Genomic DNA, 25,718 nt, shown 5'->3' on the forward strand with positions numbered 1-25,718 from the left:
CCGTCTTAACTTTCCCCCTTTGGCAGAGCCGCTGCCGCCTCCCTCCCTCCCTCCAAGGCCTGCCTCAGCCGCCGTCATGCCGGGCATGATGGAGAAGGGAGCCGAGCTGCTGGGGGCCGCCAAGAGCAGGGCAGGCCCCAACGGCGCCAAGAACGGAGGAGGCGGAGGCGCAGGCAGCCCTGGTTCCAACGGGCACTTCTCCGAGCCTGAAGCTGGCGGCGGCGCTGGTGGTGGCGGCGGCGGCGGAGGAGGAGGCGGTGACAGCGGCGACGAGCACGGTGTGGCTCCCTCTCTTGCCTTTTCCCTCACAGGGTCGGGTTGGGCCTAGCCGTGACCAAGAGGGAAGGGGCGATGCGGGTGCGCGCCTCGCTTGGCTCTCCCCCGAGTGCGCGCGCCCCCGGCAGCTCGCCCACCTCTCTATCCATCCATCATCAGGTGAAGAGGGAGATGCTTTTTGGCACCCTGGCCACACGTGTCAGCCTCAAACGCGGGATGGATTTTGCTTCGAGGTGTCTGTGGGCCTCGTACAATATAATATATTATCTATAACTCAGGATTTGCCTTTGAGGTGTCTCTGGACCTGATATTATATTATCTATAACCCAGGCTTTGCCTTCGAGGTGTCTGTGGGCCTCATACAATATATTATATTATCTATAACCAGGATTTACCTTTAAGGTGTCTATGAATCTGATATTATATTATCTAATACCCAGGCCTTGCCTTCGAGGTGTCTGTGACCCTCATACAATATATTATACTATCTGTAACCCAGGCTTTGCCTTCGAGATGTCTCTGGGCCTCATACAATATATTATCGATAACCCAGGAGTTTCCCTTTGGGTGTCTGTGGGCCTCATACAATATACAGTAGAGTCTCACTTATCCAAGCCTCGCTTATCCAAGCTTCTGAATTATTCAAGCCATTTTTGTAGTCAATGTTTTAAATATATCATGATATTTTGGTGCTAAATTCGTAAATACAGTAATTACAACATTACTGCGTATTGAACTACTTTTTCTGTCAAATTTGTTGTATAACATGATGTTTTGGCGCTTAATTTGTAAAATCATAACCTAATTTGATGTTTAATAGGCTTTTCCTTAATCCCTCATTATCCAAGATATTCGCTTATCCAAGCTTCTGCCAGCCCGTTTAGCTTGGATAAGTGAGACTCTACTGTATTATCTATAACCCAGATTTTGCCTTCGAGGAGTCTGTGGACCCAATAATATATTGTCTATAACCTAGGATTTTCCTTTGAGGTGCCTATGAACCTGATATTAAGTTATCTATAACCCAGGATTTGCCTTTGAGATGTCTATGGACCTGATATTATATTACCTATAATCCAGGATTTCCCTTCGAGGTATCTGTGGACCTGATATTATATTATCTATAGCCTAGGATTTTCCTTGGCGATATCTGTGAGCCCCATACAATATACTATATATAACCCAGACTTTACTTTCGAGGTGTCTGTGAGCCTCATACAATATATTATCTATAACCCAGGATTTGCCTTCAAGGTGTCTGTGGGCCTATGGACCTGATATATTATTTATCACCCAGGATTTGCCTTAGAGGTGTCTATGGACCTGATATTACATTATCTATAACCCAGGATTTGCCTTTGAGGTAACTGTGGGCCTGAAACAATATGTTATCTATAACACAGCCCTTTTAATTCAAAGACTTTGGTAGGCTTACTGACTGGGGCCCCTTCTATGCTGCCATATAAAATTAAGATTATCTGCTTTCAACTGGATTATATGGCAGTGTAGACTCATATAATCCAGTTAAAAGCAGAGGATGTGGACTGTTAAGATGCTTCCGTGGATGACTTCCGCAGAGAACCTGATAGGGAGAATGTGTCCCAGTTGATTCTCCTGGACATCTCAGCGGCTTTCAATACTATCGACCATGGGGCATCCTGGGGCAGCTCTCCAGAATGGGTATTGGGGGCACTGCTTTGCAGTGGCTCATCTCCTTCCAAGAGGGCTGCACTCTGTTGGTAAAGCTGAGAGACACCTGCTCGAACCCCTGATTCCATTCTATCTCCCATGCTTTTTAACATCTACATAAAACCACTGGGTGAGGCCATCTGGAGTTTTGGAGTTGGGTGCCACCTCTATGCAGATGACAGTCAACTCTACTAGTCCTTTCCACCTAGCTCCAAGGAAGCCCCTTGTGTCCTGGACCAGTGCCTGGCCATTGTGTTGGACTGGATGAGTGCTAACAAGCTGAAACTTAATCCAGACAAGACAGAGGTCCTCCTGATCAGTCATGTGGCCAATCGGGGTATTGGGTAGCAACCTGCGCTTGATGGGGTAACCCCTGAAGTCGCAAGTCTGCAATTTGGGTGTCCTCCTGGACTCAGCTCTGACACTTGAAGCCCAGGTGTCGGTGGTGGCCGGAAGAGCCTTTGCACAGTTAAAGCTTGTGCACCAACTGCGACCATACCTCGAGAAGTCTGACTTGGCCACGGTGGTCCATGCCTTACTTACCTCCAGATTGGATTACTGAAACACACTCTACATGGGGCAGCCAGGTTGTTCACGGGAGTGAATTATAGAGATTGGACAACTCTCCTATTAAAACATCTCCACTGGCATAATTGTGGCGAAAACTTGGTTATTTCAATGTGTATTTGGCTAATTTGGCACAAATTGACCGTGTCCTTTACCTCCACCTATACCCAGCTACTGTACCTTTTTTGACCCATTTCATTAGAGTTTGCAAGATATTGCACATATATAATTTTATTGCCTTGCCTACAATTTTGAATACTCTCACTGCCCCTGGCAGTTGGTTATCGGCTCTGAGTAAGTTTTTATTGTATTTTATATGACTTATTATTTTATATATTTACATGTTTTAAATGTATCTATGTTGTTGTATTTTATTGTGTACTAGCTTGGGTACCCAGCAATGCCCGGGTTATTTGAAAAGGGCCTTGTTTGTTTTTGGATGTCAGGTATTCTCAGTTTGGTCATATGTTACATTGTGTCTTAGGAAAAAGCTCTTTCCTGTTGTTTTTTTATGAATGCTCCCATTAGAAAATGTATAAGGATGTGGGTGAACTGCAATTCCCAAAACTCTTGGGTCAATCCTCCTCAAACTCTGCCAGTATTCCCAGTTGGCCTTTTTGAATCTGTGTGCCAAGTTTGGTCCAGATCCATTACTTGTCAGATTCAGTGTTCTCTGAATACAGGTGAACTATACCTCAGTGATGCCAAGGTCAATGACTTCAAGTTGGCAGCATTGAGTCTGTGTGCCAAGTTTGATCCAGATCCATCGTTGGTGGGGTTCAGAGTGCTCTTAGATTGCAGGTGAACTATACATCCCAGTCCCTTCAACTCTTATAAATCATGGTGAATTCTCCTCAAACCTCTCTAGTATGTTCAGTTATTGATCAATTCCTCTGTTTGCTGTGTGCTGTAGGAAAGGGTAGGATAGGATTAAGAGAGAGGCAGTGGGCGGGGTGATGCAAATAGAGAGAGAAAGGAACACTGGGATGTGGTTGCTGTAACGTGCAATGTCCAGAGTGACTCGGTGGCTCCACAGCACTGGGAACAATAGCCTGTTTCTGGAGGCTGGAGGCTGTGTGAGCAGACATCCATGCCACATGCACACATACAGATTTTCACTTTTATTACATGTATAGATTACTGGGCTTGGTCCCCATGTGAGCCACTCCAAGTCCTTTTGGGAAGATGGAACAGGATACAAAAATAAAGTTATTATTATTATCAACATTAATATGTGTCCATTTTGGGCTGTATGTTTTAATGCGCCTGCAGCTCAAACCCAGGATGGCTTTGCCTTTGGAGGGGGGTCCTAATACTATATATTATATTTTATTCAAAGGCTGAAATCCCATATAAAGAGAAGTACAGGTTAAACATGGTGATTCTGTTTATTATACTATCTACACCCTAGGATCTGCCTTTGAGGTATGTGGGGGCCTGATACAGTATATTTATCTGTAAGACAGACCTTTTAATTCAAATACTTTGGTAGGTTTGCTGACTGAGAATCCCCTATAAAGAGATCAGGTTAAACACTGTGGTTTTGGTATATTTTAATGGTTCTGGCAACCCCATGTAATAGACCAAGATTTTAATACAAAGACTTTGGTAGACTAGTTGGAATCCCATATAATCTGGTTCAACACTGTGATTCTGGTTACGTTTAATCTTAATATTAATAATCTGTGTCCATTATATTCAAATGCTGAAATCCCATATGAAGAGAAGAGCAGGTTAAACATGACGATTCTGGTTATTTTTAATGGTTCTGACCGCCCAAAACTTTAATGCAAAGACTGGTATGTTGGTTAGAATCCCAAATATAAAGAAGATTGGGTTCAATACTGTTATTCTGATTGTATTTTAATGGTTCTGGCAGCTCCTTATAATAGACCAAGATTTTTAGAGCAGGTTAAATAAACAATATGATTCTGGTTATATTATTTCTTGGTTCTGGCAACCTCACATAGTAGACCAAGACTTTTCAATTCAAAGACTTTGGTAAGTTTGCTGGCTGGAAACCCATATAAAGAGAAGATCAGGTTAAACACTGTGATTTTAGTATTTTAATGGTTTTGGCAATCCCATGTAATAGGCCAACACTTTAATTCAAAGACTTTGGTAGACTGGTTGGATTCCAATACTGTATAAGGAGAAAATTAGGTTCAGCACTGTGGTTCTGGTTATTTAATGGTCCATAAGACCCCTTACATCAGTGCCTACCAGCATTGCAGAGGTCTTTTGAATGGTGGTGCTGCCTAGTTGGGTCTGTGTGAGGGGCATTTGGGATTGTGGAAATGGTACACCCTTCGCTGCCCAAACCTGGCCGAGGAACCTATTACTTTGCACATCTGAAGGGATTGCCCTGAATGGTGTTTGCATGCAGGTCTTTCTGTCTGGTCTGTCTGTGAAAGTGCAGCGCTTTCTATTTTTTTCTGTCTGGCTTTTTTATTTGGTGGAGGTGCACCAGAGTGCATGCACTCACGTAACACAGTACAGTGCTAGTATGGTACAGTGAAAGGTCTAGGAATGTGCAGATTGTTTTTATATATTAAAAAACATTGTAAAATAATGGTTCCTTATTTGGAAAACAATTGGCTACCTGGAGTGTGAAGGGGAAGTCACATTTTCTTTTTCCAGTGTATATGAGGTGAATGGGGGAGTTTTTTCTTTATTTCTTCTCTGTTTCTCTCTAATCATATTTACTCAAAGACTAAAGGGTTTGAAGCTTTCAGAACAGCAAATTTCCCTGCTATATTACTTTAAAATCGGGTTGGTTGTGATGCTTTACAATCATATTCAACACAGTGATTTTGTTGAAAGATCACACTTTTGGTATTGAAAGAAAAGGCATCCCTCCCCTCCTAATGATGCATTTATATTTCCTTCCATTGCAGATGTAGGAATGAGAGTCGGAGCAGACTATCAAGCTCGCATCCCAGACTTTGATCCTGGTAAATCTCTTTTTAGATACATATCTTTCAATTTTTTTTTTTAAAAAAATGATAGCTTATTACATGTTGTGATTATTGTAAGAATGTGAATGAATGTATTCATTTGGATTTATGTATGTCTGTGTATGCACATAAGGTCAGAGGAAACTTGCATTTGTGAAGGTTAAAAGTGTGAGATTTTCTTTTTCTCCCTTCACTCCTTGCTTTGTATGCTTATTCATAGTCATTAAAGATTTATAGGGCAAGCATTTGTTTTATGCAACTGGAGGAAAGAGGCCTCATATTTAAGGAGGAGTTCCATATTTTTGGTAGAAAAAATGAGGGTTTAAAAATGTACTGCACCCACACTTGTATGATATCTGTAGTAATTTGGTTGGGATATAGTCAGGATTTTTTTTTTTGCATACTCAGGACTTTGCAGAATGTTTACATCTTGGCTATCTGATTTTTATTGTATAATTCATGATGCATCTGTTAATCTTGTGGTGAATGAACATACAAAATATTAGTCCTAGACACTCACTTGTCAGTCTGGATTTGTATGTACATAGCAGGACATTTTCCCCCAAAACATTCATATTTTAGCTGTGGCCACAAGGAAGCATTCTTGGTTCTCTTATTGTCTATACCTGTATCCCATATGTCTGTGAATTTCTGTTACCAAAATGATGCCCCTCTCTTGAAGTTGAAGTTCTCCTCAATGGAGATCTGGCTCTATTATGATTTTGTGAAGTCTTGGATGAGAAACATATTTTTAAGAACTGTTATCAAATTTTTAATATAGGCTTTAATGGTGAATCAAACTAGTTTAAAAAATCTTTATAGAATCTTTATTCATCTTTCAAGCTTTGTTGATTATGTGTGTATTGTAAAACATTAGAGTGATCTTGACAGTAATATATCTGATTATTTTTGAATTTTTTAATGTTACACATCTTGATGTATCATCTTTCATCATTCTGTCAAATGTTACTAGTAAGAAATGATTTGACTTACTGGGTTCGCTTTCTGTTTTGATGAAAAAAAATCTCTTCTGTGGTTTCACATATTTAATGTGAACAGAAAATGCTCTAAAAGTTACTGGTGTGAAACCAACTGTTGAGTAAAAGGAATCATTTCAGTCAAAATACTGTTCTTTCTCTCTGTTAAATTTTACTCTGTAGACTTGTTTGTTCTCTTGGTAAGAGGGGACACTGAGCAAATTCTGTTGCTCTATCATGATGAACAAACTCCCAACCGTTTCGTTTTCTGTGTTTTTGTGGAGAATCAGGGGCTGTCAGGCTTCTTCATAGATGTTCTTCTCACTTGTTCAGTGACATAAATATTTTGGTGGCAGAATCCATTTTTATACAGGCAGTTCACCAACGAGATTGATAATGAACACAGCATGAAATACTATATCATAATTACCTAACTTTGGTACTTTATGTTCTGGAAACTCTTGAGAGACAATTATTTGAGAAAACTGTGCATAAGATATAGCAACCAAGAAGGGCAATCTTTTTGATAGTTTCTCATCCTTCTTGATAGGAATGACTTCTCTAGCGTTCTTCCAGGACCATGAAAGCCTATTCAGATTTGAAAATGAATATTATACCATGCTTTTCACTGGTTTTCTGTTAAGAACAGACCATCTGAAAAGTAATCTACAGTACCACTTCAAAAGGTTTCTTGTCTTTAATTTTTAAGAGCTGCTGTTTTGAGTCTCTTGTTCCAAAGTTGTTAACATCTTTAAAGAAATAATAATTGATTTGATGACCTTCAGATTTTGTTGACTAATAGAGTCAACAAAATCAAAAGAGAAGTATCTCACTCTAATATGTATCAACCTCTGCCCCATCCACACAGGCACACACACACCAGATACCAAATATCTATTATCCTGACCAAATATCTGATCCAAGCTTTTCCATTTGTGTCTGACCAAAAATTAGACTTTTCGATACTTTTCTGTTATCTTTTGATAACAGAATTTTTGACATTTTTGACAATGGAAAATGTAGCCTGTGCCCTGTATATTAGCAGAGTAACATCTTGAAACATTCTAGTAGCTATCATGCTTAGTCTTGGTCTTTGAGGCAGACAGAAGTTTGTAATACTTTTTAGCTTTACCAATGTTAGCCTGAATTTGAACTCTTAAGTTATTTTATCCATCTTCTCTCTTTATTTAACCTATATACTCATGTATAAGATTCGAAATTTCAGTCAAAAATATCAAACCAAAATTACAGATTTTGGTATGACCCATGGGTAAGTCAAGTGTCATTCCATAAAGAGGGGAGCACCAATGCAGCCCTCCTCTCCCATGAATGGATAAAGCTCTTGCTTTTCGCCACTCTACTTAGAGAAGGGGATGGTTCCTTTTTGATAAAAATTAAGGTATGGTACTCTAATTGAACCAGGTCTTTTGCGGTGAGGATAGGGATGATTTTATTATTAAAATTCCTAGACTTATGCAAGAGTATATGACAATTAACAGCTCAGTTAATTATAGTAGGATGATTTGCATGATATGCATTTACTATCTGTTCATTGTTCTTTGTATTGGGAAAAATATGTGTTAAAAATTTTTCCTTTAAATAAAAAGTGTCATGCTGATATTTCACATTATATCATATCTGTTAATGTTGAGGAAAGCTAATAGTAGTTCTCTCTCCCCCAGAAGTAAGGTCAATCTGCACAGAGATAGAGTTTCACATTTTTTCACAGTATGTTTCGTTTCCAGTCTTTCTACTTGTAGATCTTTCCCTATTCTTATTTGCATGTATTCCATGCAGTTTTGAATAGTGTGCGTAGAAATGCTTTATAGGGTACCCAGTAGTAACCTCACAAGAAAATGTGAGAATTGTGCAGTGTTGTCCCTTGTTTTAAAAAAAGTTGGTTGTAGCATTACATTTGCAGGGCTAAGTAGGTTTGACCACAATTACAAAACATGTTTAGTTTATTACTGAGGAATGAACTGTAACTATTTTATGTACCCTAGCATATGCATATTGTTCAGTGTGCTATGCTTTCATTGCCATGAGGGCAGAGTTGATCCTCAAGACATATTTTCTTGATATAGGTGAGAATTAACTGCATTTTTCTAAGTAGGAGGCCTCAGCACATAGGAGTAGCTCAGCTGAATTAAGGTTCCTTACCATAGGAAAGTAAAGCTGCTGTTCTCACAGTGTCACTCATTACCTCCAAATGAGATCTTTGTGCATATTCAAGCATGTACTACTTGAACTGGGAGCCTCCGGTGGCTCAGTGTGTTAAAGTGTTGAGCTGCTGAACTTGCAGACCGAAAGGTCCCAGGTTCAAACCCGGAGAGCAGAATGAGCGCCCATTGTTAGCTCCAGCTTCTGCCAACCTAGCAGTTCGAAAACATGCCAATGTGAGTAGATGAATAGGTACCGCTCCGGCTGGAAGGTAACGGCGTTCCATGCAGTCATGCTGGCCACATGACCTTGGAGGTGTCTACGGACAACGCCGGCTCTTCGGCTTAGAAATGGAGATGAGCACTAACCCCCAGAGTCAGAAACGACTGGACTGAATGTCAGGGGAAACCTTTATCTTTACTTGAACCAGATTTCCAGTCTATCTCTGCCTTGACTTTTCATGTCCAAGAAGATATAGAGTGATTTTGCTTTAATACTAAAATAAAGATCAGTGAACTGGATGTTGTTTTTCTCGTATGCGCCTATGTTTATGTCTGTTAATTAAGTTCTCTAAAACATTAAACAAATTATTTTTCCTAGGAGCTACAAAATACACAGATAAAGACAATGGAGGGATGCTTGTATGGTCTCCATATCATAGTATTTCCGATGCCAAACGTAAGTTTTTTACAATGAATTAAGTAAAATTCTGAAAACTGCTGTCTATGATAACTTTGTTACATGTTACAGAGTTATTGCATACAAAATAGTTGAGATGCTCAGTGTGTTGCCCCCTAAAGTCCATCAGCTCGAACTATCATGGTCAAAGATGACATGATGGGAGGTGTGGCCTAGCAGTCTGCAGTGCCATTAATACTATCCTTGTATTAATGTGAAATACATATGTGGTTCATAACAGAATGCTTGTTCACGTCTGCAGGTTTTGACTCAAATGTGAATATGCAAAGTATAAATGAGCTATGACCAGTCATACAAAATTAATTATCCTATACTACAATCTGTGCATGGATTTCACTTTAGTTTTCCACATGAAATTTTATAGCAGTATTAAAATATATAAAATAACTCTTTAATGCTTTATATACATCATGTTTCCTGAAGTTGCTGTGAAAAGATCTAGAAAAGTTACTATTAAAGATCTAGTTACAGCACTTCCCACATTTTTAAAAAAACATGGCTTACGTATATGTTATTAATTGCATGTTACTAATTGTGAATTTTCAAGCATACTCTAGGATTTGCCTTTAAAAAAAAAACCTTTTAGAGCACAAATGTCAGATTTCGTTGATAAATAGTCCAGTCTGCATTTAACAGGTGAATTTATATTACAAGTTTACAGCACTATCAATACTATTAGCATTTACATAGAGATTTGGTTACATTAAGAAAAGTGCTAAAACAAAGAAACAGCATAGTAACTAGCAATAAATAGTGCTGCTGCAGAGTACTGCTGGATTAAACCAAAATGTATTGCAATCCAGAATTGTGCTTTTTCTAATGTCTTCAGAGTTCTTTATACTCACAAATGTGTGCTCAAATTTTGTTATAATATGAACGCTTTGGCCCTATAATTAATCATTCCCAGTTCTGGTAGCTAAAGAGAGATTCTCTGGGCCCAAGACCCCTGTATACAAGTTTTGACATGTTTTAGTGCCACTATATACAGTTGCTTCACTTGAACTAATAAACCTAATTCTATACAGGATAACAACATTGGTCCAAAACATTTTTTCCTCAAGAATGTCTGGATTTTGTTCTTTTCAGTAATCTTATTTACATCATTGCAGAATATATTAGAGTGGATGAATATAGATGTTATAGTTTATTTCATCGTAGTTTATTTGTGTCTTAAGAAATGAGAATGATGTGCTCTCTGGCAAAGAGCATCTATTATCCTAAATCAGTCTTCTACTATAAGTCTATGGGAACATTAACTTTGGCATTCTTTTGTTACACAGTGGATGAATACATTGCAATAGCAAAAGAAAAACATGGCTACAATGTGGAACAGGTAAGAGTTAAATAAGGTAGTAGAAAACACTTATTCACATAACACATTTTTTTTGTCCAAAGGGTGCCCAAAGTAGTCTGTAGTGTAATAAAATTATATATCAATGTTAAAATAATTAGATGAATCATATATTTTAATAATTTGTCCATAAAAGCACAGAGTCAGGTTAATCCCCATTCTCTTTAAAAAGTCTCCCAAAAAGAGTAATATCTGTAAGGAAAATGGAACTGAGTAATTGTCCTATCTTACAGACAGAATTCAGGATTAAGGGCCTCAAGTGGCATCTGACTTCTTCTAGAAGCAGCTGAAGAAGTTATAGAATTTTGGGTGAGGAGCTTGACACAATAATAAGTAGTCCTAGCCTATTTCAGTTCCAGATTGTTTTGGATTTTATATATCTAAACCAGCTCTTTGAATTTCATGCGCAAGATAGTGTGGGAACCAGTACAGTTATTTTCACATGGGTTTTTCCTGTCAAATGCTAATATTTATACTAATCAACAGCCTGCTGGCAATGTCTCCTACAGAGAAGCTATTGAGTCTTTGGATTGAGATAGTAGAATAGGGTCATATCTTATTTTGAAATAAATTAGTGTTGTTAATAATAACATTATGAGGGGTGGTAAATATAAAGTGAGTTCAATGTCAGTATAATGGCCTAAAAGAACATTGCTTTTGAGAAATATATGTGCTGTAACTGTGCATCTTCCAATTTATATACTAAAACTGTAATAGCCTAAGGTGCATCATGATAAAAATGTGAAATTCTTTTTAAATTATTCAAGGCACTTGGTATGTTATTCTGGCATAAGCACAACATTGAGAAGTCCCTTGCAGATCTCCCAAATTTTACCCCTTTTCCGGATGAGTGGACAGTTGAAGATAAAGTCCTCTTTGAGCAAGCCTTCAGTTTCCATGGAAAAAGCTTTCACAGAATCCAACAAATGGTAACAAAATATTAGTATTACTGTTGCTTTGCTTCAGCTAATCACTAAGTTGACTACTGTGTTGCAGTAACATTGTTTCTACTCTCATGGCACTAACATGAAAATTTTGCTTCTTCGTGAACACAATGCATGTATGCATGTGGGATTCATGCTTAAGAGATAAACTGCTTTTAGGAGGTTTAGTGATAAATAGAAGCAAGAGAAAGTGTTCAAACTCACTAAGGAGGTGTTTTTGGTATGATGTGCATCTTCCTGTTCACTCTATTTTTATAGGAGCAGCACTTTCAATCTGTTTTGAATAATCAAATTACTTCAGTATGTTATTCATTTGAGTGATGTAATAGCTGTGTCTGAAACAGATATTATAAAGCTTGGTTTTGCAGCTTTGATATATTTGTCTTTCTGTCCTCCCCTATTTTTCCTTGTACTCCTTGGTATGTGCATTTTTTATTTATTGGAAACAGCAGTATTTATAATTTGAAAGAAATTATGGCAACAGTGATGCTTTTAAAATGCATGTTATGTTCTAAAATATGAACTTTTATTTGTACTGGAAAGTGCATGATTATTGTAATTTAACACATTTTAATTTCAGATTAGCCAGTCACTTTATTTATATGCATCTTTCCCTCATAAGTGGGATTCAAGATGGCTTTGTATTTTTTCTGACATTTTTTAAAGTTAGAGCTCCAGCTTTTTTACAAAACAAGCGTTTATGGTCTTTATGTTGTTGAAGATTTTCATGGCCAGAATCACTGGATTGCTGTGAGTTTTCTGGGCTGTATGGCCATGTTCCAGAAGCATTCTCTCCTGACGTTTCACCCACATCTATGGCAGGCATCCTCAGAGGACCTCAGAGACCTTACTACCTCTCAGGATGCCTGCCTTAGATGTAGGTGAAACTCATGAGAGTATGCTTCTGGAACATGGTCATACAGCCCAGAAAACTCACAGCAACACAGTTTATGGTCTTGTTCTAGGAGCTTAAATCTTTGATGCACTTCAGTATAAATGGAGAAAATACTAAAGTTCTACCATATTTCATTCATAGAATTTATAACCAGTGTCTACGTATTGTGTTGGAATGTTTTAGCTTCCAGACAAGACTATTGCAAGCCTAGTAAAATATTACTACTCCTGGAAGAAAACCCGTTCTAGGACAAGTTTAATGGACCGCCAGGCTAGGAAACTGGCTAATAGAAATAATCAAGGTGACAGGTAAGAAACACTGTATCTTCTTTAAAATACTAGTTTGTTGATACATAGAAATTCTTGTGTCTGTTTTCTTTTGCTCTGTATATTATTCTGTGCTGTTACTTTCCTGCTACTTCTAGGCTAGTGGCAGATTGTTGGTACATTAGAAAGAAACCTTACACTTCATCAGTTTGATTTAGCAAAATTATAGTAACAGTCAATTTTGTTGGCTTTTCCTATTGATAACATTATGCACACATACACAAAAACTCGCCAGATACAGCATGTAGAAATTGAAGGAATCTCTGTCTCCATCCTTCACAAACATACTCATAAATTCACACTACATTAACTGTACAAAATAGATGGCCTGAAGATTCTGAACTTCTGAAGAAAGGGGAGAAATCTTTGGGATGTTATATCTAGTATTTTCATAATGATGTCCTATTGACTCAGGAAAAAAACTTCTGTGTAAAAATATTTCTAGGTGATTCACATTATAGCTTATTTAAATACACCAGCACACAGTGGTTGACAGCTCCTCCACAGTATGTTTATGCACAGTTGCTTCTATATATAGTGGTGGAATATGATGACCAATATTTCCTTTCCAAGCTATTACTGTACTCCCCTTTTTAATTGAATTGGGACTTTAGTTATCTTTCTGTACCACCTTTCTCATCCCCTGGCCGGGGGGGGGGGGGGGGGGTTCAAAGCGATTTACAGCATAATAAATGGCAAAATTCAATGCCTCACACATGTGCAAAATACATCACATAACTAAAATAGCATATAACTGTAGACTGAAACCATTAAAACTATAAAACACTGGACATCTGAAGCCTCTTCTACTGCCAAGCTCATAGCGTAGAAACAAAAAAGCTGCCATTACATAATTTGGATGGCAGAAGTTCTTGTTCTTTCTCCTAAACCCTTTTGCTGGATATGATTGTGTAGAAGCAATAGCCCTTCCCTGCCATGTTTATTGGATTAGACTGGGAATGAGTCAAGGCTAATAATTCAAGGTCTCAGCTGGGGTGGGCATGCAACATATGGGACCCCTAAGTGCAGCCTTTGGAAATTCCTCTAGAAGCTCCTCAAACCCACAAGATCTCCCCAAAAAAGGTTTCTTTTTTTAAAAAAAATGGACTGGCTTGGGGGGGGGGTGTTAATTTATTTTAATAAATGTGTATTAAAGGGAATGTTTTAATACATCTTGAATTTGGGTATGTTATCATTTCTTTTACTTGCAATTAAATTTGATACACATATTATTCATATGTGGAATTCTAATGTTTCTTGAATTCATCTTTGAAAATCATTAAATGGGTTGATTTTGTAAGAGTCTCTTTCTCTTTTTGCTAGTTGCATGTTGTGAGTTGTTAGTATGAAAAATATGCAAAAATGCAATGGTTACTTTGGCAGTCAAAGATAAAATGAAAGGAAAAGAAGCAAGTTCACTAATCAATTTCTGTCTTCAGTGACGATGATGTGGAGGATTCACATCCAATGGATGGAAATGATAGTGATTATGATCCCAAGAAGGAAACTAAAAAAGAGGTAATGAAAACTTAAAGTAGACTACTCAAATTATTTGCTTTTTTCTCACCCCTCTGCAGACTGCCCCTTTTCTAGCCAAAAAGGGAATTGGATGAATTATTTTTCCTGGTGCAGGGACCTCCTGCACTGTTTACCTTTTTCTAAATGTTTTTTAAGAACAGTAATAATCTCTCTTTTGTTGCTGTTGTTGATTTTGCATGGTGTTTTTGGTTGCCCTTCATGGGGTTCTAAGAACAGAAAACTCCCCTAGAGATTTTGCAGTTACCTAATCTTTGGTTACAGTGATAGAAGTTAAGGGGAAAGAATTACGAGGTTGAAACTTAGAAGAACTAAGGAAACTTGGAGTACTATCGAGCCATCTAGTTTAGAAGATTTTTGCCAGGTATTCCTTATCCATCATTGTTTCTACTTAGTTTTTTTAGTGATAAACTACATGGTGTGTTTTTAGCCTCTGCATAAGCTATCTGAGCATGATGCAGATGCAGCTCTTAAATACGTACTGACTTTTTTTAAAAGAAAAGATTAGAAGCATACTACATTTTAATGTCTTGTGTATTATAACTTCCAGTTGTCTTTGCTTATGAACAAAATCTGGCAGAAGAATAGTCATGTTCTTTTCTCATATGGGAGTAGCCACTCCCGGTCATTAGAACTGTTGGACTTCACTGCCTAGCCGAGATATGAGGAACCTGCAGTTCTCCAGATGTTTATGAATTACTATCAACCTTACAAGCAGTGAGGGTGATCACCCTCACTGCTTGTCAGGTTGAAAGTTGACTAAATTGGGGGCCGGGCTGTGGCGCAGCTGTTGAGCAGCTGCCTTAAATCACTCTGACCATGAGGTCATGAGTTCGAGGCCAGCCCGTGGCGGGGTGAGCACCCGTCAATTAAAAATAAAAAAAAATAGCCCCTGCTCGTTGCTGACCTAGCAACCCAAAAGATAGTTGCATCTTCAAGTAGGAGATAAGGTACCACTAATAAAAGTGGGGAGGCAAGAATAACTAATTTACGACCTGGAATGAGGAAGTGCCGTCAGTGTGGATGATGAAGCAGCTGCTCCCCCCTGTGGCCAGAATCGAACATCCCCTCAGAAGAACGTTAACTTGCCTCTGCGTGTGTCTCTCAGTCTCTGTTTGATGTGTTTATGGGCATTGAATGTTTGCCCTATGTGTGTTATAATGTGATCCGCCCTGAGTCCCCTTCGGGGTGAGAAGGGCGGAATATAAATACTGTAAATAAATAAATAAATAAATAAATAAATTGGAGTTCCAATAACATCTGAAGTCCTATAGGTTTGCTATATCTGGCTTAGGTCAATCCTATCTTAACCCCATCTGATACAAGGCTATCTGTACATTAAGAGGGATTCTGATCAGAGATTTGTAAAGTTAGTGTGCAACTTTCAGATTTAAACTGAATTCATACTAAATTCTAATGTTTATTTTTGAGCTACAAGAACTAATACTCCTTTTTATGTTATTTTTTTACATCTCTGGTGTTTAATTTTTCTTATTTTTGAACACTTTAGGGGACTAATGAGCAACCTGTTCAAACTAGCAAAATAGGATTGGGCAGAAGAGAGTATCAGAGTTTACAACATCGTCATCACTCCCAACGTTCTAAATGTCGTCCTCCCAAAGGCATGTACTTAACGCAAGAAGATGTAGTAGCAGTTTCTTGTAGTCCCAATGCAGCAAATACACTTCTTAGGCAGTTGGATATGGAGTTGATATCGCTGAAGCGTCAGGTATTTCAATCAGGTGTTTTTTCATACCTGTTTTTAGATTTCTGACTTCCTATTTCTGTGTGCTTTGTTCAGTAATATAGATACGCTGAAACAATTCAATTAAAGTGTGATTGTAAGTTAATTTTTTGGCTAATGAGGGCAACTCTTGTTACTAAAAGTAACACAAACAGAATCCTAAAGCACTTCTGGAAAGATGTAAGCTGAGAATTTAGCAAGACCATTGGTTTTCCTGATAGCTTATAGATTTATATTAGTACCAATTTTGAGGAAGGAATGAATATAACTAAATGTTGTTTTGAAGGTCTTCATTGAATTTTAGCTTTTGATCATTTTTAACATTCCCTTGGAATTATAGGAAGAGACCATTTAAAATATAGTTAATGCATATAATTTTATCATGAGATTGGGAGGCAATCCTGAGTACTAGTTCTAATTTTGAAGTTTTATCATTACATTTGTAATTTCAGTTCTCTAGCAGTTATTTATTTACTTTATTTCTATCCTGCCTTTCTCCCCATAGGGATTCAAGGCGGCTAGTTATGTATTTGTAATTTCCAGATCTATTGAAGTTCTAAATCCAAATAGCACAGGCATGCTAAAAATCACAAGGAACTAAGATGGAGGTAGAGGGTCTCATTCCATAGTCCTTAATAACCAGAAATTCACAGAAAATATGGTTGGTGTCCAAAACACTTTTCCTAGCTCAGGCAAATGGCCCAGATTTTCATTCTTCTGAGAGAAATACATGGTTTGCATACAGCCCTCTGGTCTCCTGAATCCCTAAGTGTCTTCCATTGTCATTGCTTAAACCCAGTGACAAGAAGAAAGCACTATCGTTTAAAAAAATTGTATTATTTTTAAGTGGGACATGCTTTTCCCATGCTGTTTGTTTCCAAGTAGATTTACACTTCTCTGAACATGATTCTGTTTGTAAACAAGGTATGTGTGGAGTTTACATCCTCTTTAAAAGCCAAATGGCATAATTCAAGAGGAAGCCCTCCTTATCTCACTGCTGCAGTGCCAAATTGCAAGTCAAAAAGTTAGCAATACAGTGATGCTGCTTGCAGATTTAGAATGGGAATGCCTCCCCAGACTTGTGAAAGCTGCCTACCCCTGGATAAATATATGAGGATGTTGCCTCCACCTTCTAACCAAGAGGCTAAAACTTGTAAGCATTTGCCAAGTTGCTAGTAATGATGTTTCTTCTTTGTAGTCTCAGTGACTCACACATAGCAGGCCTTTTGAAGCTGTGTTTTGACAGTAACCCTGCACACTAGGCCACATGAGTATAAGCCATGTGCCTGTCGTTAGGAAGCTTCAGTGTTTTGTCATTTGGCATTCATTTATTCATCTTTTCAACTCTGAGGACTTGTGGCCCCAAATACTTTTCTTCAAGATGTGTCTGATTGGTGGTAAGAAGATCCCATTCACTGACGGTCAGTGTATTGCCTCCTCTGCTGAAATGTAGACAATGCAGTTAACTTGTGCCTTTTTGCCAGACTTTTGCACTGCATGTGAGGCATAATAGGGCTTCCTATCTTAAGGCTCTTCAGTGGGAAGTTGCCTTCCAGACTGGCCTTTACCAGATTGGTCCACTTCATATGGTTTCATAAGCTATCTGTTTATACCTATCTTTGGCCATGGAGGACGATAGCCAAATTACTTGGTGAGCCAGACCACTTTGACTCCTCTTCAAGCCTCCTTGGAGGGCAAATCAGTGGTATTGGTGCAGAATGACTATATATGACTTCATCTTGTACATAGCCTGTGGAAGCAGGTGGATATTCAACTTTCACAGAGTTGATCTCTTCAGAAGTGTTCTCTCACCTCGGAGAGTTTGGTTTGTCTTACCAGCCAGTCACTTAACATATATCATTTTTGTAAGCTAATTTTTATTCCTAATTTCTTGTTTCTTGCACAAGGTTCAGAATGCTAAACAAGTTAATAGTGCACTTAAGCAGAAAATTGAAGGTGGGATAGAAGAATTCAAACCTCTTGAGGCAAGTAAATGGGAAATGCAGGTGAATTTTCAGAAGTGTACTGTTTGGTGGAAGCAAAGTTGCCTATTGTTTACCATGACATTGTAATACATTCCAAAGTTATTCTAATCTGTGATGTCCTTCAACATTATTAAAGGTAATATGAAATTTACCAGGACTGGAATATATACTGTTTGAAATTTAAATGCATTGATTTTGTACTTTGTAGCCTGAATTAACAATATTGGGCATAAATAATATGAGGAATGAATGCCAAAGCAAGATTTAGTCACTGTCATGTGGAAGAAGGTACATAATCTAAACATGGCTTAAAACAAGATGAATTTTAAACCTTTGGAAAGTATTACTTCCATTTATTCTCCTGCTTGTGATTGCAGTAATTAACTCCACTTTAAAATTCCAAGTGTGTATGCCAGTCCCTGTGAGGAACAAGCTGTCTAATTCTCTTCAGTATTGAAATACAGACAGACACCAAGTTAGAAACATCTGACCTACATATGACTCCTAGTTACAAATTGGAATGAGACAAATCTACCCCTCGAAAGGGAAATTACCTCTTGTAAGAGTTTATCACAGAGAAAAGGGGTCTCCACTGAAGCCTTAACATCAATCCTCATTTCCACGACAACCCATTTTTTCTGACTTACATACAAATTCAATTTAAGAACAAACCGATAAAAGTTATCTTGTTTGTAACCTGGGGACTGCCTGTATATCATGCCAGCATGTGAAATGTATAAAATTAATATTTTTGTATTGAAAATAATATAGTACTTCCTCACATAGGAGAAAAGTCCCTTGTTTAGTAACAAAATTTATTTTTTTATATGCAAAGGATCCTGAGTTCCTTTCCTGGCATCTTCACTTAGGACTGGGAAAGATTCTGTCCAAAACCATGGACAGTAATTGTGAGTCAGTGAAGACAGCCTTATATTTTTGCATCAATAATGTAACTCATTATAAAACACATTTCTGTTCCTGATTGGTAACTCTCACCAGTTCCCTCGTGAAAAAAAGCTGCTGTAGTATAGAATGTAAATTCTGATTAGAATTGTAACTTGGTGGTTTTGGCTTAAATTTTCTGTTGTAGTTCTCAGAAAGGTTGATCTTTTATTTCTGTCTTTCTGTCTTCCTTAATAGTCAAATCAAAAAATCAATGCTCGTTGGACAACAGAAGAACAGCTTCTTGCAGTTCAAGGTATGCTAACCTTCTTATTATTTCTTGGCTAGAGTATTTTAAAAACTGAAATAGTACTTAAAGAATTTATATATTGCCATCTTTTCTATTTAGAAGAAACATGATATCTAGATCATAGCATGACAACTTTCGAAGCGCATTGAGAAGAATGTTGTCTGCTCTGTGATTTATCAAAATACCAATGGATAGGCATATCGGGGGGGAAATTCAAACATAGAAATCCTCTCTATATATACAGTCAGCCCTCCACATTCTCTGGGATTAGGGGCACAGGATCAAGGTGAAAGTAAAAAAAGTGAATAAAGAAAGTTGGTAATATTTTCCACTGACAGAACACCTCCCCAGGAATTTCTACATTTTCCAGCATGACTCTGTTGTCAACATCTACTGGATGCTATAGAGATTTCTAGAGAGGTCTTCTCTTTAGAAATCTCTACATCCTTCAGCTTGACTGGAGGAAGCTGACCCTAGAGTCACAGTTGAGGACCGAGAGTCCTAGAGAAAATATTTTTAATCAAATCCTTCAGTAATAAAAGTTAAGTTAAAGTGTAGAGTGATGACTGTATGTATGTTTGTGTATATGAATGCAAATAAAATGGGCTGTCACAGAAAATAAACTTGTATCTTACAGTCCTAAAATGATGCTCTTTCACATGCACAAAGAAGCAGATAGATAGCTATTTATCAATTTTGTAAGGCAAGTAAGAAAGCCAATATTAGATTTGAGATAGAAACTGATTTCAGTGTGAAATTATTTAGTATAGTTTTATATACCTATTGCATAATGTAGCAGTACACTCTGCCAACAGGAGCTTGTGCAAACCCAGTGGCTGGAATCCTGTTGGTATCACATTCAGGTATACATTATTTTATGCCTTATGGTCTTACCTTGTTGGTCATTATACAATGGATGCATTCATTTTATAAGCAAAGTTCTAAAAATTTAACTATGTAATATTTGCTAGTGCCAGTTTGCTACTTTGTTCGCTGGGATTGCAGAAATAGCCACTGTGTATTCCGCATTGTATAATAGGACAATTAGCAGGCCCACTGGCAAATTCAGTCAATTGCACAATATTAAGAAGAAAAGGTGAGAAAAAGAACACAAATAGAGAGAGAAGTGAGACACAGTGTAACACATATCTTGCATGTAACCAGCCATGGTTAACCTGGCTGCAGCTCCTTCGGCCAACTGAATTGTCTAAACAGACTTCAAAAGCAACTACACACAGAATTTGTAACAGTTATCTAAACTGGATAGAGTTAGATGTGTGTAGGAGTAGAAAAGTAAATTTAATTAGAGAACTTAACACATTTTGAGCATGATGATTAAGGAGGGCAAAAACCACTTTGTGACTTAATTCTAATTCAGTGCTGGTGCAAACAATCTTTGGTTTAGTTTACAAATTATAACATTCCATAACACAGAGACAGACTTATATACTAAAATAGAGTGATTACTTTATCAAGGTACGTTCCCAACTTTTATTTTTCTAGATATTCCTCTAAAAACCAATAGTTCATAAGGCACAGTTGACCAGAATGTAGAGAGATGGGGAATCAACTGAATTTTTCAAAATCAGTGTTCATCTGGGAAAAAAGAAGGAAAGCAGAATCTCTTAGTAAGCTTTGAGCCCTGTTCTTTTTTTAGAATGGGTTCTTGTTATTCAGACTATAAGCATAATTAGATGGCATAAAAAGATAATAGGCCTCGGTTTTAGTGTTAACAAAGGAGTGGGAGAGTAATTACGTAAATATTTATTTTGTGGTCCAATTTCAAAACAATTTGGGCATATGTCTTGCATTCATAGGGGAATTTCATAGTTTGGATATTTTGTGGGAATTCTGGATTCTGATTTCTTTAATTGTTCATATGTTCTATATCCATTCCTGAAGAACATTGCTGTTTTGTTAATGAGTTTAGTTAAACGTATATACTCTTAAACAAAACCTAAATCTGTAGAATTTGGAGCTCAAGAGCAATATCCTGAGTGTTCTTCTAAAAAAGAAACAAAAGTAAGCTGGAATCCATAACAGGAATAAAAATATCCAATTATCTTGCATTTCTTGTAAAAATCCATTCTCATTTAGAAACAGCATGCAGATTTCAAGGAAAAGAAACTATTGTTACCCATGCATTCATAGCTAGAATTCGACTTCAAAGTTTCTCTTGAGATTTTCTTTTGTTTTGTCCAGGCTCCATTTGATCATGGTGTCAAGTAGTTGATATTCTGTAAACTCTAGGGTGGATTAGCCACAGAGGCATCTCTGCGTATATGCATCATACCAATTTCTGCTATTGACCTGAACCTTCATAGGTGTATTTGCTTTGCCTTTTTAGGTGTCCGCAAATATGGTAAAGATTTTCAAGCTATTGCTGATGTAATTGGCAACAAGACTGTTGGTCAAGTGAAGAACTTCTTTGTAAACTACAGGCGTCGGTTTAACTTAGAGGAGGTATTGCAGGAGTGGGAAGCAGAACAAGGAACCCTGGCTTCTAATGGTGATGCCTCTGCTTTAGGGGAGGACACAAAAAATACTAATGTGCCATCAGGAAAGAGCACTGATGAAGAAGATGAGGTGTGTTTTTATGTACCTGATCTTAAGTAAGCATGAGTTCAGGAATGGCATTAAACTTCATTATCATAAAATGTAATATTTAACTTGAAGTGGAATGCTGAGCCACCAGCTGAGGAAGCTTATTGTATCTTGGTACTTAGAGCTATCTACTGACCATGCCCCATTCATTCAAAGGGGCTTGTGGTAACAGAAAGTTTTAAAAACTGGCCTGCCCCTCTCTCTTACCACAGTTTTGTGACAGAACTAATTTGAAGAAACATACAATTAAGTAATGCTGATTTTTTAAAAAACTTTTTTAACTTTTGCTTTTCTTTTTAAAGTACTTAATATTTCTCTTCCGTTATTAAGCTACTAGAAATGTTTATTTTTGAGGAAGAGTTTCATGGCTGCCAGTGTGGATAAACTAACTGTGTTTCCTTCATTCTGGAGGCGATGACAGCCCAAACTGCATGAAGCAACAGGGTGGCTGCTTTTACATATCTGCATCATTTTCATTTATAGGCCCCGGTCCCACCGACCCCTCAGTGCCTAGGGCCTTCTCCGCCTGTCCAGCCACCTGCTCCAACACCAGCAACCCCTGTAACAACATTGAACCAGCCTCCTCCGTTACTTCGTCCCACCCTCCCAGCAGCTCCAGCTCTCCATCGTCAGCCTCCGCCTCTTCAGCAACAGGCTCGGTTTATTCAGCCACGGCCAACGCTCAACCAACCCCCTCCTCCGCTTATCCGCCCAGCTAATTCCATGCCGCCTCGTCTAAACCCAAGACCAGCATTATCTTCCACCGGCGGCCCACAGCCACCATCGCTTATTGGAATCCAGACAGAATCACAGTCCCCTCTGCACTAAAGACGTAAGGCAGGAACTATGACAAACAGCAAAATGTTATCAGTGTCTGTTTTTCCTGAGATAATGAAGCAGGGAGGGGAGGGAAAGAAAGCCTTTTCATAGTATTTAAGCCAGTCTTACACAAAAGGGCAGTCTTACACAAAAGAGAAATTAATGAATGGCTATCTGTATGAAAGAAACTTCCATGCAGTAGATTGTTACAGCAAAACCATGTCTATGATGTTAGCCTTTTTGGCACAGCTAATGTCTTTAGAAAAGAAAAAACTCCATGCACTAAGACTTCAACTGATTTTTACTCTTATTTATTTTATAAAATTCTTTATATTCAGCTACATGGAAACCATCCATCTGGAGAGGGTAGGAGTTTAAACTTCAGTTTTGAAGTGGGCTGTGTAAACCTGATATATTGGGGAAATTATTTTTACATTTTCCTATGTTAGGAGCACAAGCATTATAAACCTGCCATTCAGATTTTGACAGATGATCTAATCATACATTTTTTAGGCTTGTATTTTCTAGATTTCTTTATAAATTGTTTCCCTTCAGTATACCTGTAGGAAACGTCTCATTGAAGATTTGCAAAACTATGGTACAAAATAACTTAAACCTATATTTCTTGTCTTCTGATACTGAAAGCATGATTTGCCAGTGCAAGATCTGTGTTAAGCAGTGGATGAGCCAGCATCATTGCTTTTATGTTCAACAAAGAAAACTTAAAACCAGTAACAATCTCTGCTACCATGTGGCTACCAAAATTGTCATTGCCGTCTTTTTTTAAATAATATTTGTAGTATAACTTTTTATCTGAAATTTTATTATATTACCTAATATCTGGCAATAAAGATTAGCAAGGAGTGGCCTGATGAATTCTACAGATGCAACATCATTGTGGAAACAGTCAAATGTTAAGAATAACATTGTTTCGTTCTCAGGCTGTCTTAGGCTGTTTTTGGTGTTCTTTGCCAGTGCATCCCTCCTTTACCCTTTTTTATTTGGTATTATAAAACAGATACCAAATCATGCTTTACTTAAATCAGGAAACAGAATTGCATCTCGGCATTGGGTTGCTTAGCTTCATTTTGGGTAAGAAATGCAAAGCTATTGAAGCCTTCTGCCTCCATGATAACATGTGCATTTCTTCTTTATTGCCCAGCTGACTTCTCCACTTTCTACAAAATAGTGGTGTTTTAACATCCAGAGTTTAAGGTGATTTCATGTGCAGCAAAGTTGTACCAACCTTTTATGTACTGCATTTCACAGTTTTGAGTGTTACAACTTTTAGATTTATCCATTAAATGGAATTTGCCATTGACTTTCAATTTTTAATTTAAAAAAGAAATCTTATTTCAATAGATTTTCCTTTAATTTGTAGTATATTGCATTCAATGTCCTTTTGTACTCTAGTCGCGATATTTGATTTTAGATACTGGTTTTTCACAGGAAGAAATGCAATGCTGTCATTTGCCAGAATTCTTGGTACTTCATGACATTAGAACTTTGGTTCTAAGGTCATCATTAACTCTCTGAATTTATCCATCCTCTCAAACCTGTTTGTACATTTTGGCATAACTCTTTAAATACCAAACTATTAACGATGCATTTTCAGTATTTAAGTATGTAGATCAGGTCTCCCAGTGACTGTATTGTCCTTTTTTGCTAACTTTTTGTCTTGTCTCTTGTCGCTAGAACTTCCGTATACAGAAGGTTGAGTGCTGCCATGCAGATGGCAATTTTAGACTATCAAACTGTAACTGGGCAGTTGTGTTTTTGGGTGAGATAGGTATGTAGTGTAATATTGCTTTACATACGCTATGCCACAGAGTAACGAAATGTTTAGCATTCGTAGTACTGAATATGTACATAGCAAAATGTTGTCCTTTTAAAAAATTGTGTGCTTTCCAGATTATGTGCATACAGCTTGCACGTCCTGTTTTGGGTAGGGGGTTGTGTTAAGCAGTGTTTTTGCCTGGAAGAGTGATATGCTTGCTGCTTAATCAAAGAATTAAAGTTTCCAAGGAATCTGTGTCTATTTTTATGTACCTTGTAATGGTTTAAAACGTTTAGAGCCCGTATACTGTGATTCTCTTCTAAATTCATTTATATTTTTTTAAAGATTAGAAATAAAACTATATGATTTTTCATTTGAAAGGGGTTTCCTTTTTTGCCATACTATTAAAAAATCCAGCTTGACTTTGTACTGTTGATACAAACCAAAATTCTATTCATTTTAGTTTACTTTTTGTCACTTTATGAAATGTAAAATGTTGCACTCCCTTTAAGTTGGGCAGAGAAAATATTTCTTACATTGGTTTTGACAAATGTAACTTTACAGCTCCTTTTATGTACAGTTTTTCAGTTATAATAAAGAAATATAAAAACTTTTAATGAATGGCCATTTTAAAAGCCTGTGTGTATATTTGGGACAATGTTCTGGTTGGGGAAAAGGGCTGGGGGAGGAGTCGATTGTTCTGCCTTATTTTAAATTGGAATTTTTAGTTAGTTACCTTTTTAGTAATATGCAAATTTAAAATCATGGAACACTACAGTTTTGGTAGGTAACATATATCCTATTCCTTCTTTTTGAAAAATTTAAAATCTTTTAAAGAAGATAATACAAATACAGGATCACTTAATGGCTAAGGTGGGGTAAGTTGAATCCATTACACTGTACTTATATAATGCTTAACACACGTGTCAACAGAATTTGCATGTATGCTCAAGACTAACAATCAAGCATCATATAGCATCAAGAACAGCAATAAAGAATACTTGAAATACATCCGAAGCCAGAGCTTGACAAGGAAGGCATTTGTACCAATGGGTGACAACAGAATTACATGATTATTTACATAGAAGGTGGATGAATGCATTTCAGAATTGTTGTCTATGCTTCAATTGATACTTTGAAGAAGAGAATCTACTGAACTGAGCATAATAATCATGGAGTTCTAGACCAAGAGTGAAAAGTGGGAGGTCACATTGCTTTCT

At 37.5% G+C, this 25,718-nt stretch overlaps 1 protein-coding gene across 9 annotated transcripts; it reads left to right on the forward strand.

Annotated features, from left to right (window-relative positions):
- Positions 1-76: 76 nt before the first annotated feature.
- Positions 77-25,115, forward strand: rcor3 (REST corepressor 3). 9 transcript variants are annotated; one of them, XM_062971738.1, is made up of 13 exons: positions 77-278; positions 5,430-5,486; positions 9,227-9,304; positions 10,606-10,658; positions 11,444-11,605; positions 12,699-12,823; positions 14,281-14,359; positions 15,888-16,106; positions 18,029-18,127; positions 19,247-19,304; positions 20,114-20,161; positions 21,646-21,884; positions 22,386-25,115. In XM_062971738.1, exons 1-13 carry the CDS (start codon positions 77-79, stop codon positions 22,728-22,730), a joined length of 1,764 nt encoding a protein of 587 aa, XP_062827808.1. In that variant the 3' UTR covers positions 22,731-25,115. The 9 variants fall into 9 exon arrangements, with proteins under 9 accessions (XP_062827808.1, XP_062827833.1, XP_062827814.1 ...); XM_062971763.1 differs by having other exon boundaries at positions 21,646-21,660; XM_062971744.1 differs by having other exon boundaries at positions 18,029-18,106.
- The last annotated feature ends 603 nt before the right edge of the window (positions 25,116-25,718 follow it).

This window comes from Anolis carolinensis, chromosome 1, assembly GCF_035594765.1.
Source record: "Anolis carolinensis isolate JA03-04 chromosome 1, rAnoCar3.1.pri, whole genome shotgun sequence".
NCBI classification, from domain to species: Eukaryota; Metazoa; Chordata; class Lepidosauria; order Squamata; family Dactyloidae; genus Anolis; species Anolis carolinensis.